We start from the raw sequence: 20089 nt of genomic DNA on the forward strand, positions 1-20089 counted from the left end.
CCAGAGTTTCACTCACAGTTAAAACCCTCTCTTGTTAGAAGACAGGGTCAGCAGACACTTCATGTTGTATAAGCACAAGCATTGTGAGATGGAGACAAACACAGTCGTGGAGGGTCACACTGCCTCAGAAAGCATTTGCCAGAGTGCTCTGGCCTCACAGCATGTTACCAATAGACTGCTTTTTGCAGGAATTGATCAGCTCTCCTAAACACGGGTGTTGTGCATGTTTATGTGTGAGACTGGGAGCCAGGTGGGGGAGATTTTGATAGGCAGTGTTTGTGTCCTTAGGACATGGAGGTTTGAATAAAACATCATGGTAGGGTACAGAAGCAAGAGAAGAGAAATCTTTGACATTTTCTCCATAACATGCCTAGGGCTCTGAACAAACAGTGGGGACCTGAGGTGCCTTCATGTCTAACTTCACATTTAGCTCAAGATTAATGAGACTCACCCTGTTCAGGATTCATTTGTAGAAGCAGGGACAGAACCTTTCCCTCTCACCACCACCGCCATGTCCGCCTCTTGAGTTTTAAGAAGAGGAGAGAGAGAAAAGAGAAATCTCATTTGCACTAGCCAAACTGAGGGAGGGGAAATGTGATACAGACAGTATATAAGGCATGTGAGGATGGCTCTAGTTTCCACTGTAAAATTGTTCAAGTTTTTCAAATTACAGATGTGAATATTATCAGCATTATTTAAAAATACCTTAAAAATCAGAAAGCCAAATTCTTAACTATAGCACATTAATTGAGTTGAAGAATGCAGAGAAAACAAACTAAAGTAAACCAAACTTCCAGAGTCTCTATACAGTCGGTGGCATTTCTGTCACTGTACTCAGGACATCTACCTACCTATCCAAGTTATCCTGGCTCTACTTGTGCCTGGTTATCGTGGCAACTGTTGAATTCAATCAACATGGCAGCATCTCCCATTTTAGCAGTAGACAATCTAGTCTGCAATATGTCAAGGTCTTCTGGATCTTCTTAACACGATCGGAAGAGCCAGTGATAAATTTAGTACTTTCCCTTTCTAGCTTTGTGACCTTGGCCAAGAGAATGAACCTTATTGAGCTTCAAGCTCAATAATTATCCAACCAATACATAGGTGGGGAGTGGTGGTAGTAAAGATGGTCAAACTGTCACACAGGGATCAGTTTTGGATCAAATAAAGTGAGGTATATACTACTGTTTTACAAATTGTGTAATATAATACTACCTAAGATACTATTATTATTAATTATCTTTATTATTTCTCCTTACTTTTCTTCTTGCTTGTATCTTCTTTCATTATTTGATGTGCATTTGCCCTTCCAACAGAGGGCAAACAAAGATAAAATGGAGATCTAACTCACATTCATCAACTTGAGGTTTCGTTTTTTATGTTTTTTCCCCACCACAAATACTGCACACCTACTTACCTCTCTGGAATTTTCAAAACTACTTATAATCGCAGAAAGTATTCTATTTCTCCTAGCCACGTTTAACACTCGCAACAATTACTGTGTTTTCCACCACTGTATATAATTTTTGAAAAATTATAATGGGCATGAATGTATTAATTCACAATAGTGACTCTGTTTAGAAGTAAATAATGTGAATGTTCCATATTCTGTTTGTAATGATTTATGGTAAGCTTTGAACAGGGGCCATGCAAAAAAAGAAATTTTAAAAACCTCCTGTCAAACCTATTCTTTGTCTAAATAGTCTAGTTTCTGGGCCCTTGAGCGGTGGCAGGAAACAACTGTTATTATTTTCATTGTATCCTAGGCAGCTTTAGTCCACCCTAGTTGGTTTCTATTAGAATCTACCTCCTTCCCTACAGTATGCAAAGAACACTGTATGCCTTAAGCAACTAAAAACATAGAATTTAAGCTAGTAATATGGGCATGAAATCATTAAATGCAAGAAATTCTTACAAGAACTATAGTTACCTCTGTTATTTCTGACTCCCCAAATGCAATGAACGATAAGTTATTTTGAAATATTCTGAGTAGTTGTGTGATAAGCTCATACTGGCACTTCTGTTGAAACAATAAAAACTGGCTGATCTAGGTTATAATTGTCATTGTTTTACCCCTCCTCACCTCTGTCCACGCACTGCACAGTGCATTTATGTGGCATCGGCTCTTGATAAATGTTGTTGGTTTCTATTATTCTTAAGCAGAATAGATGTCAGGTTGGTCTCTGAACCCTTTATATTTCTATTCCCTGATCACTTACAGCTCCTTTCTCTCTGATTTAAAATCCTCTCTGCTTTTGGTATAAGGACTTGTTTATGATATTCCCTTAATAGCTAAAGAATTCATGCATGGGATACAGGCAATGTTTTTCTCACATTTAATTTTTTAAGAGAAATAATGGAACTCAGAAAAAAATAATTGATGACCCATAAAGTATTTTGTAGCTTTTAAGGAGATGTCATGGTTTAGGGCTAAATCTTACAGGCTTTTCATGGAGTAATAAGTGGGTTTTTAGTAGATGCCAGGAATACTGCCTGAATTTTCACCTGTTCTAAGAATTATACCAAACATCTCCCTTTAACATAGAAAATATGTCTATTTGAGTGCAAGGTGGGGGGGATGGTAAAGACACACTCTGCTTTTCTCTTACAAGATCTCAAGGTGCCACTTCTCAGACCTTGGAAACGAACCAGTTGCTATTTGCCACTTACCCTAGGTAGCCTGATATATATATATTTTTTTTCTTTTTTTTTTTTTTTTTTTTTTTAGCGGTACATGGGCCTCTCACTGTTGTGGCCTCTCCCGTTGCAGAGCACAGGCTCCGGACACGCAGGCTCAGCGGCCATGGCTCACGGGCCCAGCCGCTCTGCAGCATGTGGGATCTTCCCGGACCACGGCACGAACCCGTGTTTGTTGCATTGGCAGGCGGACTCCCAACCACTGCGCCACCAGGGAAGCCCATATATATATTTTTAATAAATTTATTTATTTATTTATCTATCTATCTATTTATTTATTTATTTTTGGCTGTGTTGGTTCTTTGTTGCTGCTCATGGGCTTTCTCTAGTTGCAGCAAGCAGGGGCTACTTTCATTGAGGTGTGTGGACTTCTCATTGCAGTGGCTTTTCTTCTTGCGGAGCATGGGCTCTAGGCACACGGGCTTCAGTAGTTGTGGCTCGCGGGCTTCGGTAGTTGTGGCTTGCGGGCTTCAGTAGTTGTGGCTTGCGGGCTCTAGAGTGCAGGCTCAGTAGTTGTGGCACACGGGCTTACTTGCTCCGCAGCATGTGGGATCTTCCTGGATCAGGGCTCGAACCTTTGTCCCCTGCATTGGCAGGCAGATTCTTAACCACTGCGCCACAGGGAAGTCCAGCCTGATATTTTTGAGCTTCCCTCTGCTTAATACCCCCATTGCTGCCAAATAACAAAACCATCTGCTCCGGTTGGACAGCATCTAAAGACAAATCTGTAAGTACCAGAAACAAGAAAGCAATTTGGCCTAGGTAAAAGGAAGATGGCAGATTCATTCCTTCCATCTATAGGTTAAGTCAGCTTCTGGATGTCTTCCCAGATTAGTAAAAACAAATATCCAAACAGCTGGAATAAGGGTCTGGGAAGAGGAGATTTTGGAGAAGCTGCTGACTTGCTGTTAAGTGCAGCCTCAGTGAACAAAGTCGGGATAGTTCCATTCGCTCTTATTTAGCAAGGCAATGACCCGTACATGGGAACAGTCATTTGATGCCCCACAGAGTATACCTATTGCTGAATCAACAATAATGGACACCCTTAGCTGGGCATGAATGCAAATGCTGGTGTCTGAATGATTTGTCCCCTTTTAAAACCAGCCCGCACCCTTAGACTCCAGGGTAATTCTGAACATTTAATAAATATAGAAAAATTCCAGTTTAATATACTTTCTTTTTAGGTAGACTAGGGAACTCAACGAGATGCAGATATGAATGCCACACATATGTCACCCTAAGTACACATCCACCACTGAGTGGTGTGTAAGTGAGCTTGTAACATTTCCTTGTCCCATGGCTACTGTGTTTGAGTTATTTAGAGCAGGCTGACCCATATTAATCCTCCCTTTTGATAGTGTCTCCCGTCTGGATGAGTCTTTAGGGACTGTTTTGGTATAAATCTGACTACCTAGAACAGTGTCAGGAACTCATAGGGCCGCTTGAGAATGTTATATAACATAGGGTTCAAAGGCCCAGAAGAGTGTGTCTTACCCAGCTTTGGCCAACACAGTCAAATGCCAGCTACATCTCAGAGGACTCTGGTGAGTGAAGCTTCAGGCACTTTTAGTTGCACGTACAGTTGAGAAAGTGCTCCTGTCTGATTAAAAAGGATTAAAAGAGGATGGCTTTTTCTTGACTGCCCATTGTTTTAGTATGTCATTTTCATGAGCTTCCTCCCTGCAATTTCCTTGACTTTACCACATTAACAGTCACATGGCACTTGGCATTGCTTTGTTTTGTACATACATTTTATCTTTTTCTCTAAATTGTTAGCATATTATTCCTCTTTCTTTAAGTTACTCTGTTCATCATTTGCTGCATGCATAAGTGCAGAATTTGTAATCATTCCTGGCAGAGATATTTGAGTAACTGATGTTCATAATGAGTTTCTCCTAACTTCAACTTCATCTGACACTCAAAAAATCTATAGTTTCCATATTTTCCAACTCACGCATGAAATTTATATCTAAAAGGAATCATGTTCCTGTAGAGTGCTCCTTTTCAGATACATACTTTGGAGGCTGATGTTTCTTGCTTTATAAATGGATCCTAATAGGAGTGGGAGCTAGTACTAGTGGAAAAGAAATTATCATTGCTAGCTATTTTATTCTACTACAAGATCTAAGCCTTCAGAGACTCAGATTACAGACACAAAACACCTGGTAACAACTGTTGTGTACAAGACATTACAAATTATGCAAGGGTGACAAAATTTTATTTGGAGTGCTTTTTCTTTTTTTTTTAAATTTATGCATTTATTTTTTATTGAAGTATACTTGATTTACAATGTTGTGTTAGTTTCAGGTGTACAGCACAGTGATTAAGATATATATATATCTGTATATGTATATATATACATATATATATCTGTATATGTATATATATACAGATATATATATATCCTTTTTCAGATTATTTTCCCTTGTAGGTTACTGCAAAATATTGAGTAGAGTTCCCTATGCTATACTGTAGGCCCTTGTTGGTTATCTATTTTATATATAGTAGTGTTTATATGTTAATCCCAACTTTCTAATTGGCCCTCCCCCACTTGGAGTGCTTTTTCTTGGGAGCCCAGCAGTTAAGCTTCTAAAAATTCGAGGAAAACTTATTTTACTTATGGTTGTACACTCTCATATCTTTATGTCACTTTTTGTTGTAGGTATAAAGTGCCTAGACATTAACTGAAGGGTTGACATATTGACATAGCTCTGCCCATTAGCAGATAAGAACTGAGTGCATGTCTTTGGGGTGAGTTATTGTTAATACCAGTATTAATGATTGATTATGAATTGTAATAATTACCTACATCTTTTGGCAATAATGGTGCCTGTAAAACTATAATTAGAATACCATTAGCCATAGAAATGTATGAATTCTTTTATCATGTTATCTTATTTTTTTTTAATTTAAAAAATTATTTATTTATTTATTTTGGCTGTGCTGGGGCTTAGATGCGTCACACGGGATCTTCGTTGCTACACACGGGATCTTTAGTTGCAGTGTGCAGGTTTCTTAGTTGCAGCATGCAGGCTTCTTAGTTGCGGCATGCATGTGGAATCTAGTTCCCCAACCAGGGATTGAACCCAGGCCCCCTGCACTGGGCGTGCAGAGTCTCACCCACTGGACCACCAGGGAAGTCCCATCATGTTATCTTAGGAGTTAAGCCAACATTGTTTTTTTTAAGCTAGTTTTAGCATGTAATAAATAATGGCTACACTATAGAACCTCTTTCAGTTTATAGAACAAGTTCATGTGCATTATCATATTTGACCCTAATAGCAATCCTATAACATTGCCTAATATCAATTTTGCACATTACTTCCAGTTACCAGATGAGGAAACAAAGACTCAAACAGATTTAAATAATAATGTCATTAACTTGTTCATTTAGACATTCAAAATGTGTTAAGTACTGCAATGTGCCTGTTGATGAGGATTCAAAAGCCAATATCAGAAAACATGTGATTGCCTTGTGAGGTAGTGGCAGGGCAGGGCCAAAGTCCCCTGACTCTCAGTCTAGCTCACTGTGCTACATTTTCCCATCCTGTCATCATCCTAGAAACTACCACACCATGCAGCAAAACATGCTTCAGTGGCATTTTCAGAGGCAAATGCCAGGCTTGATGGACGTTTGAGGTTTCACAAGATGGCATTCATATGTTATATTGTGTATTTTTATTCTTATTGTTGAATTCTTAGATCGTGCTTATTAAAGCCAACTGCTGTTCAGAAAACATCCTGTAGATTTCTGAACCCAGCTCTCAGGTATACATGACATACTGTTCCATAGTCTGTTCCATATGCAAAAGAGAGGGCTTAAGTTTGTCTAGCCTTACGAAAGAAAGATGAGAAATTAGGAAGTTGACAGTGTTGTGTTTTTAACACCCCCTCACCACCATACACACAGTAGTACATACACCTTGCCCCAACTTTAAATGAACAATAACTGAGACCAATTTGTTGCTGATTTGTACCATTAGGAATGACACTTAGAATTGAATACAATAACCACTAATTATTTGGGGTTAGGGAAATAAGCCAACTGACCACTTTTCTCCCCTACTCTAGAACTGATTATTTTCTTTCTGTAGGCTGGTCAGTTAGGGACCAAGGATAAAGGCATTAAAACATTCACAGCTAGAATTAGATGGCCTTGCAAACCAATGATTATTTTTAAAGCAATGTGTACTGATAGATCAGAACCAATGGTAGCCATGCAACTAAGTTGGTTTTGTGGGAATCCAACAAGTACCTAAGCAGAGATAACAACAATTTTCCCTCTATGAAAAGGCCCCTCTTCAAATTTTTGCCTTATTATGACTGCTTCTCAATTTGCAATAATTAGGATTCTTTGGTTTAAGCGACAGAAATTGACTGGCTAATTTTATGTAAGGAGGGGGTGATACATTGGAAGAATATGGACTAGCTCACAGAACCAAAGGAAAAGCAGAAAAATCTTGCCATGGAAAGCTCAAAATCATATATCTCTAGGGATACAAGTTGCAGACACTAGTGAAAAATAATAGTCTTTTCAGGTGGTTGCCCTTTCATAATATGTATTAACTAACTATTGCTGATAAACAAACCAGTCCAAAATTCATGGGCATAAAATAATAATAGTTACTCTTTATTTCTCACAAATGTACAAGTCAGCACACTTCTAGGCTGGGCTTCACTACAGGTGACTGTGTTCCTGAGGTTGTCAGATTCATCAATTAAAAACTTAGGATGCCCAGTTAAATTTGAATTTTAGATAATAAATAATTTTTAGTATAAATATGTCCCACGTAATAGTTGGAACATACTTATACTAAAAATAAATACTTGTTGTTTATCTGAAATTTGTATTTGAATGAGTACCTTGTATTTTATCTGGCAATACTTTTTGCCATTTCCCATCCTCCTTCTCCTGGGACCAGAAGGCTCAGTTCAGCATGTGCTTTTCATGGTGATGGCAGAAGCAGAAGACCAAGTGAGTCCAATTGTTTCAGCACTTATCAAGGCTCTGCTCATATTACCTATACTGATATCCTTGGCCAAAACAGGTGACATGGTCCAGGAATGTAAAAATGTGTACCACCCACTATAGGAAGGCATAGGTATGGTAAAGGATGTGGAACAGGGAAGAGTGGAAAACTGGATCCATTAACACAGTCAATCAACTTCTACCTCTTTTAAACTATTTCTTATAAAAACCAAGTTCTAAGGAGGGAGAGTCTGAAATGCCCAACTTAGGTAATTTTCTTTGGCTAAGGAGAACAGGTTACCTGATTGACAATCCCAACAAACCAATGGCAGGTGGGATGAGAGGTAGTTCTCCAAAGGAAAAGGAGGGTGTCTTACCAGAAGAAGAAGGCATGGATTTGGGCAGATTAAACACTCCACTATGTCCCTGACTTTGCCTGTATTTCCACTTCTGGTCATACAGAGGGATGTTAGTTTCATACAAAAGGGAAGAAGAAATAAATTTGAACCTGGAGAACTGAACAAAAATGACAGGCAGCTCTGCGTCCACAAAAAACAAGGCAGACCCTGGAGATCTGGTAGAGGTAGTGGGTAAGAAAATAACAAAAAGAGTGAGAAAGGACAATAAAATCATGGGTGCCAGAGCCAGATTGATTGTGTCATATCTTACTTACTGCTGGTTCATTGCACAGCTGAAGGAATTCATGTATCTAAGTGCAATTAGATGTTAGCATTATTTTAGAAACTGCCATTCACTTTTTTTTTTTTTTTTTTTGCGGTACGCAGGCCTCTCACTTGCGGAGCATAGGCTCCGGACGCGCAGGCTCAGCGGCCATGGCTCACGGGCCCAGCTGCTCCGCGGCATGTGGGATCCTCCCGGACCGGGGAACGAACCCACGTCCCCTGCGTCGGCAGGCGGACTCTCAACCACTGCACCACCAGGGAAGCCCGATTCACTTTGCACTGAATAAAAGTAACAAACAAACAAACACCATGTATTTCTTTAACATATGTGAATTTCAATGAAAAAATATTACCTATTTAATAATTCAGATTTTAAAATTAGAAGTGTTGGGTATGGCATATTCATTTTACATTTTTTTTAACAATGGAAACCCTGAGGATTACTTTGAATAATGAATTTTGCTAATGTCCTGAAAGAAGGGTATCTAAATTATGTTTTTCACTCAGCATTTTAGGAGGTGTTATTCTAATAAACAATTAATTTTGGAACTGGCAACACCTAATAATAGTGTGGTGTCCGAAACATTAGTGACTTATATTTTCAAATATTTTGATAAATTACTTGGCATGGTAAGTAAGGTTTATATTTATGTTTCCCAGAAAATATTGCTCTGGCCAAATGGGTAGCACTATATAGGGTAATTCTGAAAACCAAAATGATGTATACATTTTATATTATTTAGCAAACGGTATTGGGGAAAATGACTAAAAAAATATGGGGGAAAATTTAGTTACAGTTCACACCATAAGTAAATCCCATATGATATAGAGTTCAATTTTAAAAAAATGAAACAGACCATTAAAAGAAAAATAAAAGAAATAGAGATAAGCATTTAACTGATCTTATGTTACAAAAAGACCTAATATGCCCAGAAACAATAGAAGAAATTACAAAAGAAAGATAAATAAAAAAATTAAGACTTCGGGCTTCCCTGGTGGTCCAGTGGTCAGGACTCCGTGCTTCCACTGCAAGGGGGCATGGGTTTGATCCCTGGTCGGGGAACTGAGATCCCACATGCTGCACCGTGTGGAAAAAAAAAAAAAAAAAAGACACTACAAAACAAATATTGTCATAAAATTAAGAATAAATTGGGGAAATTGTAAATAACAAAAGGTTAATTCCTTATAGTATAAGGAGCTGTCATTAGTTGGTAAGAAAAACAAAATAATCCAGACAAATTTGAGAAGTCACTGAAACTGAATAGGTTGAAAACATTAAATAAATGGTTCATGGCATAAAATTTAGGAAAATATAATAAATCACATTAATATCCTTTGAGTAAAAATTGTTAGGAAATACTCCAGAAAGAGAAAACCAAAACAAACAAACAAAAACTACCCAGAGTACTGTGATGACCCAAGAATTGAATGTAAATCAATATTACAGTGATTTTGATAAACAACTTATGTTTGCTGATGCAAATAAGGTTATCGGGCTTCCCTGGTGGTGCAGTGGTTGAGAGTCCGCCTGCTGATGCAGGGGACACGGGTTCGTGCCCCGGTCCGGGAAGATCCCACATGCCGCGGAGCGGCTGGGCCCGTGAGCCATGGCCGCTGAGCCTGCGCGACTGGAACCGGTGCTCTGCAACGGGAGAGGCCACAACAGTGAGAGGCCCGCGTATCGCAAAAAAAAAACACCAACAAATAAGGTTATCATGTTAAACAGTATTTCCTAAGTAGTCATCCTTACTGAGAATTAAAATGGAGTAAAAAATACTATTTGGAACCACTTTTGCAAAAGTGAGTGTAATATAAAGGAAGAGCTAAGTTTGGGAAATCAGTTAAGCCTTTGGTTTTGGTACTAGCTCTATAATTCCTTAGCTAATGTGATTTTTACCCATCTTATCCCTTATGTCCACATCTGTAAAATGGCAGTAATTATAATAAAAATACTTTTTACTTCCCAGAATCTTTATAAAAATTTTATGAGTAACAGAACAAAAACTTTGATTTGCCTCTTTAATATTATGTTATCAGTGATGGTATAAATTTAGACTGCATGAATTGCTATAGGAAACTAAGAAGGAACTATTAAACCATTAAACAAAAAAAATTACATGTATTTGTATACATACATGCAAATATATATATATATATATATATATATATATATATACATGTATATATGACCCACGATAGAAAAGAAAAAAAGAAGTTAAAACCCTGAAAAGTCTGTAATTGAGGAAGTTGGACACCAAGTTCATCATGGTTTCTAAAATATATGAACATTTTTCTGACCCATGGTCAATTTTTTTTTTAATTGAGTCAAAGTTGATAGTGAAATAGATGACTAGATGGGTAACTAAAGAAATATTGATAAAAGTGTTTTACTGGTTCAGAACAAAAGCTTGCTCCTTTCTGACAAAAATTTAATGAGATGACTTCTTTGAGCCCAGAAAAGAGTTGGGGAGAAAAATTTCATTCATTTCTTTTTTCAAACACACTGAGCACCTACCATATTCCAAGTACCGTGCTCTGTAAGAGTCAGTGGTCAAGAAAACAAAGGCCTTCCTGTCTGCCTCGTTCAGTTTAGTGACAGGCATAGGTAAATAATCCAGCAATTATGGTTCAGTGCTGTGTGGAGAAATACAGGGTACAGTGTGAGAACACAGGAGGGGCACCCAATATGGAATCAGGGGTGGGGTTGGGGGTAGTGGGGGATGACAGGACAGTTTTCCTGGAAAAAGTGAGAAAACAAGCTGACAAGTTGAGACCTGAAGCAGGAAATGGAAGAGTCACATGAAGAGTTGAAAGAAGACATTCCATGTAGAAAAAAATAGAATGTTAAATGCCTGGGAGTAAACAAATATAGTATATTACAGGAATCAAAAGTTGTTTGATCTGACTGGATGATGCCATGCAAAGGGAATAGGAAATAAGGCAGGAGAGAGAAGCAGGGGCTAACCATGACCTATTAAGCCATATTAAGAAGTTTTTATTTTGAAGGCAATGAGATTAATCAGAGGATACTATACTCATATTTGCAATTTAGGGAGAAACTTATGATTGCAGTATGGTGAATGAATGACAGTGAGCTTGGAGAGAAGAAGACTAGAGGCAAAGAAACTAGTTGTAATGGTTTTGCAGTAATTCAGGCAAAAAATAAAAATTAAAAGAAATGTTGATGGCTGGAACAAGGCTAGTAGGAATAGGAATTGAGAGTGATAAATGAATCTGAGAGATATTTAACAGTCATAAGCCATAGAATTTGGGGATCCATTTTATATGGGGGCAGTAAAGGAGAGAGAGCAGTCGAGGGAGATAAACTTCGTTTTTCGTTTGGGCAACTGTTTTCACGGTGACACCATTACTGAGAAAGTGATCACAAGATTACAGATTCTCTGTGGGAAGGAAGATGATGACCCCTGAGTATGTTGAATCCTGGATTTCTGTGAGACATTCAATGGAGATGTAGGATAGTTGGTTCATTGAAAGTTCAGATATAAAGGTCATGAGAAAAATATGGGCTGAAGTTACTGATTTGGGAGTCATCAATAGCATGACATTAGCTTCTGAAGCTGAAGAGTAGATGAGTAGTGAGTGATCACAGTGAATAATATTTAAAAAGAAGACAGTGATCAAACCTTCAGATGTTTAAGGAATGGGACAAGATAAGATCAAAAGTTAAACTTGGAAGGTTGGCCAGAAGGGTAAGAGGAAAAGCAGTTAAGTTTGTGACCTAGAAATTAAGGAAAGGAAGAATGAGGTTCTGGTCAACAAAGTCAACTACTTCAGTGAAAAATAGGAATAATAACAAAAATTTTCATTGGACCTGAAAACAGTATGGTTCAAACAAATTGGTGAGCCTCTTGAGAGCAGTTTCTTTGGAGGTTAATGAGAGAATCTAGATTGCACTGAAGGTTGGAGTGTGAATGGGAAATGAAGACATGGTATAGAACAATTCCTTCAAAAATTTGGAGATAGGGCTTCCCTGGTGGCGCAGTGGTTGGGAGTCCACCTGCCGATGCAGGGGTCACGGGTTCGTGCCCTGGTCCGGGAGGATCCCACATGCCGCGGAGCGACTGGACCCGTGAGCCATGGCCGCTGAGGCTGTGCGTCCGGGGCCTGTGCTCCGCAACAGAAGAGGCCACAACAGTGAGGCCCGCATACCGCAAAAAAAAAAATTTAGAGATAGAGAAGTTAAAAGTAAATAAGAAGGTAAGATGGGATTTGGGGAGGGATTTCTTTCTAGAGCAAAAATGCTACATCTTATATAAATGCTTACGGCAAGAAGCTGATACAAAGTACAATAAAGTAGGAAGATAAATGGAGTGAAACTACTGGTTCGTGACCCAGAGGAAGGTGGGATACAATGTCAACATGATTGCATTTCTAACTGTTCAACACAAACACTTTCTGTATGTCCAGGATCTGAGATCCAGGACCTGCGTATATTGTCCTTAATTAGGAGAAAGAATTTAGTTTGGTGACCAAAGCATAGCCCTGTAGCTAATTATTGTAGATTTTATTCCCAATTTTATTACCAACTGTCTATGTAACATTGAGCAAGTGACCTTACTTGTGTGCCATGTAAAATCAAAGTCCTTAGTACATATATATTCCTCCTATAAAGGAGAGGCAATATGAGTAAATTTTATCATAGATAATAAATCTCTCGGATCTTGGCCATGAGAGAGTCTTTTCTATTTTGTAAATTTACATGTTTATATGTTAGGGATATGGAATCTTTCCCCCTCCACTTTTTTTAAAAAAAATCAGAACACATCTGTGTTTCTTTTCTCTATGTCCTGTCTTGGAATTCAGAATAAACTTTGAATTGAGTGATGTGAGCTTTTACAATTACTATATAGCTTCCTGTTACAGGTCTTAGATTGTTGAGGGAGGTACCTAGGATGTCCAAGTCTTGTTCTCAAATACCATCATAGGTTGTATTGGTGGTGTTTTTGCACATGTTCAGAACCATGGCTTACTCGACTGGGAATTAAAAACTGTGAATATTAAACAGTAGAACAATTGTACATTCAGGAGCTCTGGGTTCTAAGCCTAGGCCATATTTCGTGATGTGGTCACCCTTAATAAGCCATTATTCCACTCTGTGCCTCATATTCTTCCCTATTAAATGGATATAACCTTTCAGGTCCTCATTGTAAAAGTCTGGGAGAGTACATTGTAAGTCAGTGTATGAATATGAGAAAACTACTCTGAACCCAAAGGGGAAAGAGAAACTCTACAAATAGAAGTTGCTAAGTGACAGGAATCAACTACATTCTATTTCTGCCACTGGGTTTGATTTGGAATCACTGGTTCCTACCCAGAGGCCATTATCAGATGTCACTGTGAGAAGAATGCCAAGGTCAAGAGGATCCTCCTCCAACTTCCTCCTTGTGACACACTGACCTGGTCAGTTGCCCAGGTACCATCAATAAGTGCTAACAGGGATCTGCAGGGATAATACAGTTGTCAGGCAGCTGCCTCTACAAGCAGAAAATGTTCCTGTTTTATTTGTCATTGCACAGTCTCTAATGGGCAGGAAGAGTGAGAAAAAATAAGAGGTTTTTTTATTATTGAACTACTTCATGCTCTCTTGTCTTCCTCCCTCCCCTGACACTTAGTTTTTCAGAGACAGCATAAGCAACTAAGAGTTAAAAAAAAAAAAAAAAAAAAAAAAAAGGAAAATCACAGTCAAAGCATAAACTCTGCAATTTGTAATCAGTGCATAACCTCTGTGATGAAATTTGTAAGTAATTCACTTTCCACTTAAGCCCACCAGGGTGAGATCTAATGTTGCCACCCAGAACACTAATGAAGGAAGTCAGACGGCAGTGCAGCTAGCCCTTGGGAACTCATTTCTCATATCACGGAGAAGTAATTTCTGTCATTTTTGGCCATCTGGTAGCCTGGATTGTAAAGATGAAGATTCATTCAAGTAAGGCTTAAGAGCTTGGGCCCTGGAGTCTTTTTAGATTCAAATCTGTTTTCTGTTTCTCACCTAGCCTATAACTATAACTTAGTTTTCCACCCATAAATAAAATCCTCATAGGGTATTATTTCCTTATTTTAAGGAGTTCTTGAGATAATACAGTACTTATAAAATAATCTACATAAGATCTTATGTATAGTAAATGCTTAAAGTTAGCTATTATTAAAGTGTTAGTAGTAGTGGTGGTAATAGTATTAGGAGTAATAGTAGTATTTTTGTAAAGTCTACCTGTCTGTGACATAGGCCTTATTAATTCCATTTTTAAGCTCTAAGGCACATCATCAGCCCTGTCACACACCAAGATGATATTTAGAGGTTTTCTCTTATAGTGATTAACCAAGTGTTTCCTTTTGTGGCTAGATTATAAGCTACAAGGTATTACTGCATCTTTATGACACAACTCTGCAATACGACATTAAATAGCACTGCTTTTCTTTTCCTGACATTTGGAGTAAATAGTGGGCTATAATCATTTTATACACATGAGAACATAAATGTCAGTAATATTTAGTGATAAGAAAATTTATTCTTCATGTGTATAAGTGTGTATGTTCTCTAATGACCAAATAAGGTCCATTGTAATCAGAAAAGAGCTAAGACATTTTCATTATGTGACTCTGCATACTTCCTACAGCACTTGACCGTAGCAGAGAGATTCTCACCTTATAGTAAGAACCAAGCTTTTCATCTGCTCACTAAGTCTGTAAGGATGTCCAAAAGCACCCAGACTTCTTAATACAAAAATTCAAATGGTTTAAGTCAGAAAAGCACTTCGCTTGAATTTGCCACTTCCTGTTGCATGGACCAGAAACCTGCTTTTACTGACATGCTTACATATTCTGTTTGCTTTTGTCTTTACAGTTCCACCAAAGATCTCCAACATTTCCTCGGATGTCACTGTGAATGAGGGCAGCAACGTGACCCTGGTCTGTATGGCCAATGGCCGTCCTGAACCTGTTATCACCTGGAGACACCTTACACCAACTGGTAAGCAAACTTCCAGTCCCCCAGATGTCATACACTATTTAGAATACCCTCATGTTTCTGTGATTCCATTGGATCCAAAAGGCAAGCATGTATATTGTTATTAAAACACTATTACAGTAGTGACATAGGACTTGTTTAGGGTCATCTCTGGTCTTGGCTAATGTATCCATCTCTATAAAGTCTACAACCATAGGGGGAAAATATATATATATATATTTTTTTTTGATGATTTATATATGATATATTTCATTTTCAATAGAACACTTACTCAAGACAACAAATATAGAAGCATTAAATGCATTAAATGACTTAGTATTATATCTGAAATATATGCCATGTTGGTGCCTGAATGTCTTGGGGCAATATTTTGTATGGATTAAATTTCCATAGCTCTTTGTATGTTTTTGTGTTTTGCTTTGCTTTTAAATATCTTTTCCTTATATTTAGCATCTTGTGATGAAATCTTTTAGGAATAATACAAAATTGTTTGTGGCTTCTGATATCCTGTCCTTAGCATCTGGCTTTGTGGAGGGGCACCAGGCATGGACTAAACTTCATGAGCTCTTTATGGATCCCCAGCTATGGAGGCTAATTCAGTAAAAGTCAGAAAATCATTTCTCAGGAATATCTTCTGCATTCTCTCCTCCTCCTCCCACTACTGTCACTATAACTGGGTTCTGAGGTTCTGCTTGCCTTTTGAGCATCATTTAAATGCTTTACCAAATTATTTAGTATTAACTGCATGCATCCTCCCCTACTCGACAGATGAAATTTTCTTATGTGCAAAACCATGCCTTTGCTAATGACACAGTATTTGTAGAATGGGGCCTGCTATTTAGTTTTTCCAGAAAGAGGAACTATGGATCAATTATTCTTATAAAATGTCATTTATTTTGGTAGCTAACCCCCGACATTTAACTGATTTTTATCTGATATTCTTTTAAAGTTTTCTCATATAAAATCTAGAGATCTAGTTTATAACATAATAATTCTGAAATGAACGCCATGAAAAATTGTTGTGCAAAGCTAGATAGGCAATGGGAACTATCCCGAGATACTTCTAAAAGGCCAGGCCAGGATAGTGTCTGGTTGTAGCATCTTTAAATATTTTGTATTTTGTGGTGTGAGAATATGGGCCTCCCTTTCATATTAGCCCTCAAATTAATTTATCAGGTGAAGTTTGGACTAACCTATGGAATGGTCTTTTATTTAGGCAGCTATTCTTACTAGAGGCTTCTATTTTCTTAAGTCAATGTCACTCAAAACCCATTCTATTGTTAATGCTTACAGCTTGTTATTTATTGATAATATATAAAAGCAATAAATGAGGCACTTATTTGGGGGATCAACCTCAAACTCATATCCTCTCATTCCCATCTTAAACCTCACATGGAAAAAAATACATATGCAGGCTTATCTGAAGTGTGAATATCAGATAATATATTATCTGGATATGATATACATTTCCCCTGGCTTAAATTAAACCTCCAGAGCACATTCTCCTTGAATGGAATTATATTAACCCTCAATCCCACAACACTTAGACCTTTCCCATGTAGAACTGCTTTTACTAAAAGACTATTTGGTATAAAAGTTTTGGGCACATATTTAAGGATGTTACAAAACAGGGGTCCGCAACCCCTGGGCCGCAGACTGGGCCTGGTCTGTGGCCTGTTAGGAACCAGCCCACACAGCAGGAGGTGAGTGGTGGGCGAGTGAGCAAAGTTTCATTTGCCGCTCCCCATCGCTCCCCATTGCTCACATTACCATCTGAACCATTGTCCCCACTCTCCCCACCCCACCCCACCCCACCCAGCCTGTGGAAAAATTGTCTTCCACTAAACTGGCCTCTGGTGCCAGAAAGGTTGGGGACCACTGTTATAAAAGATATCCTCTAAAATCATTGCGTTTTCTGCAATGTTGTTTTTGAGAGATTGTTAATTGTATTACATAGTTTCCTCTGAAAGGCCACTTTGAGAAAGCTCCTCTTTGTTTTCAGTGTTTCTACTGTCCTTTCTCTAAGCAATGGTTTGTTTTTTAAAAGGAACCCAATGAGTTTTTACAAATAATCATGAGTCCTTCATTGTATTGACTGTTACCAAGCATAGAGCCAAATTTATGACTGGTCTGTGAAAGAATAGAGGAAATCATATATAAATTACACATTAATGAAGTGGATTTTAAATAAACTATGTGGAATTTTATGACATCAAATCCATATACAGACACACTCTTGCTTTCATCTTATTTTCTTACCATTATTTTCATATTGTCTCACCTTTTGTAATTAATTTAAATGTTTATATACATATATTACTTATAATCTCAATTTTTTATGGAATAAGTGGAGATAAACGAAGGGAAGAAAGAAGGAAGATAGATTATATTCAAGTTATAATCAAGGAATGAACTGCATTAATTAAAATACTTTATTCCTTTGGTGTACTATTGACTAGTAAACAGTTTTGTTTTGTTTTGTTTTCAGGGAAAAATGCTATTGGTGATCTGAACCTAAAGATATATTCTTTATTATCCCCTCAGTTTAGAAAAGTAATGAGATCAAACCAGAGTTTCAAGGCCTTCCCAGGGTTGTTCTAGGAGTTTAGATCTTCATGGCTAACTCTAGTAGACTTTTTCATGATAGTAAACATATGGTTTGAACGCTGAATAACCTGGTTATCCATAAGGTTTCAAGTTATCAAAAGACCAAAGGACAAGCTAGATCTTTCACAATAAAGGCAGCATTTACATACAGTCAGAGAACCCTAGGGACTTCAAAATCAACTAGAAAAATTGGTGTACACACAGGGATTCCCAATAGTCAGCCTGGGGATCAGAAAACTAGTCCCTGGGCCAAATCCAACCTGCCTCACATTTTTACTATCTGCAAGCTTAGAGCAATTTTTAAATGGTTGAATGGTTAGAAAAAATCAAAAGAATTCTATTATTTAACATGCAAAATATATACGACATTCAAATTTCAGTGCCCATAAATAAAGTTTTGATGAAACAAAACCATGCTTATTCAGTTACACGTTGTCTATGGATGCTTTTCTTTTTTTAAAAAATAAAACAGCAGAGTTTAGTTGCAACAGATATGGCTTAGCCCCTACAGCCTAAAATATTTTACCTGGCCCTTTACAGAATACTTTACAGACCCCTGCTCAAGACTATGGCTTGGAGCATAGGTCAAGGATTTTCTGCACTCATCTATGACTCCATGGGGCTTAGGGGATATCCCCCATTAAATTCCTAAAGACATCTCAAGGGAAAGAACTTTATTCTTCTATAATCCTCTATCTAGGCCCTCTCTATGGGTCAAATTCTATTCTGGCACATACAAAACTAGTTCCCTGCTGCATTCACAGACTCAAGGGCAGCCTCCAATTCTGTCTACAACAGGTATTAATTCCCAAGCCTACTCTTTCATCTCTTTCACATCTGACCTAAATAACCACCTGATCATAATCATATTTTTGAGGACAGGAGAGAGAATCTGCCTTTACTGCTATACAGGAAACCAGGACTTTTTGTTTTATGTGTGTTTTTTATTCTTTTCAAAATTTGGAAACAGGGGGTGATCCTTTTCAGCCTATAATGCTAAGCCTTTCGTGGAGACACCCAAAGAAGAGGCTCTGCTCCCTGTGTGACAGCAAAGCTACTGCAACCCTTAGCCATATGAGCAAAAAACCCCAGCTCGCTTTGTTCAATTATTAATTGTGCCTTCAACAGTACAGTGTGACTGCCTTGCAGAAGAAATGTACCTGTAATTAGCTCGACCTCACAGGGACGTTGAGCCCTGTAACCAGGAAGATTTCATGCAGGTTTCACAAGTACCTGATTACCTGTCATTTGATAACACAAGGGGGAGAAAGGAAAGTAGGCACAAGGTATATTTTTATGAGAATATTTATTACCTCTTAATTCAGTATTTAAAAAAAAAAAATTTCATTGGGTCATTTTGTTTCTCTTTCTTTTCACACCTGAAATTTCTTTTTCAAGTATACTGCGAGTGTTTTTAAAGAGGGAAGTTAGAAGAATGGTGAATGTTTTATATATACAAAATCAAAACATATACCTGACATAGATGGAGGAGAAGAGATTGCTGCATTCCATGGTTGCCTCTCTTGTATTTCTGAGTTCTTAATTTTTCTCTCCTCTTCAGTTTTTCTACATAATCAAAATGATGTGTCATGTATGTGGTTGTTAAATGTGACCTATTTTCTCCCTTAATTAAGTTAGACTTTCATAATCCTGTAACTCCCAGAGGGCAATTGCACCGTAACATGTATTTTCTATGGAGTGTTTGATCTCCCTTCTGTGAGCAATGCTGCTCCCATCTTCATTTAACTTTGTTTCTTCTCACATTCCAAAGAAAGTCCCTTTCTCAAGTGTGCCTCATGTGGTGTCAGGATTGTTCATGGTTACAGAGTTTCTGTGCATTTCATTTCTACAAAGGTTTTTACATCCTCAGTAACTTTCTATACCTGAAACACTCAAAAGGCACACTGAGAACTTAGCCCTTTAGCCTGAGAACAACTTAGCAGGCACTGTACAATTCTCTTGTCCAAGCCAGAGGCCAGATTGGACATCAACACCCTGTATAGAAAGCTAACGTAAGAAATATTTTCTATTAAAAAAAAATACACACACTAACTTGAAGAGATACATGCACCGCAGTATTCATAGCAACATTATTTATAATTCCCAAGATATGGAATCAACCTAAGTGGCTATCAAGAGATGAATGGA

The 20089-nt window shown here is 37.9% G+C and overlaps 1 protein-coding gene across 1 annotated transcript in view; it reads left to right on the top strand.

Moving 5' to 3' along the window:
- Positions 1-20089, top strand: part of LSAMP (limbic system associated membrane protein) — a 650290-nt gene that overhangs the window by 413138 nt on the left and 217063 nt on the right. Inside the window, exon 3 of the mRNA XM_059064609.2 lies at positions 15212-15337. Coding sequence (XP_058920592.1) covers positions 15212-15337 — 126 coding nt within the window. The remainder of the gene's footprint in view (positions 1-15211; positions 15338-20089) is intronic.

The sequence above is a fragment of the Kogia breviceps genome, chromosome 5, assembly GCF_026419965.1.
Source record: "Kogia breviceps isolate mKogBre1 chromosome 5, mKogBre1 haplotype 1, whole genome shotgun sequence".
Lineage (NCBI taxonomy): Eukaryota > Metazoa > Chordata > Mammalia > Artiodactyla > Physeteridae > Kogia > Kogia breviceps.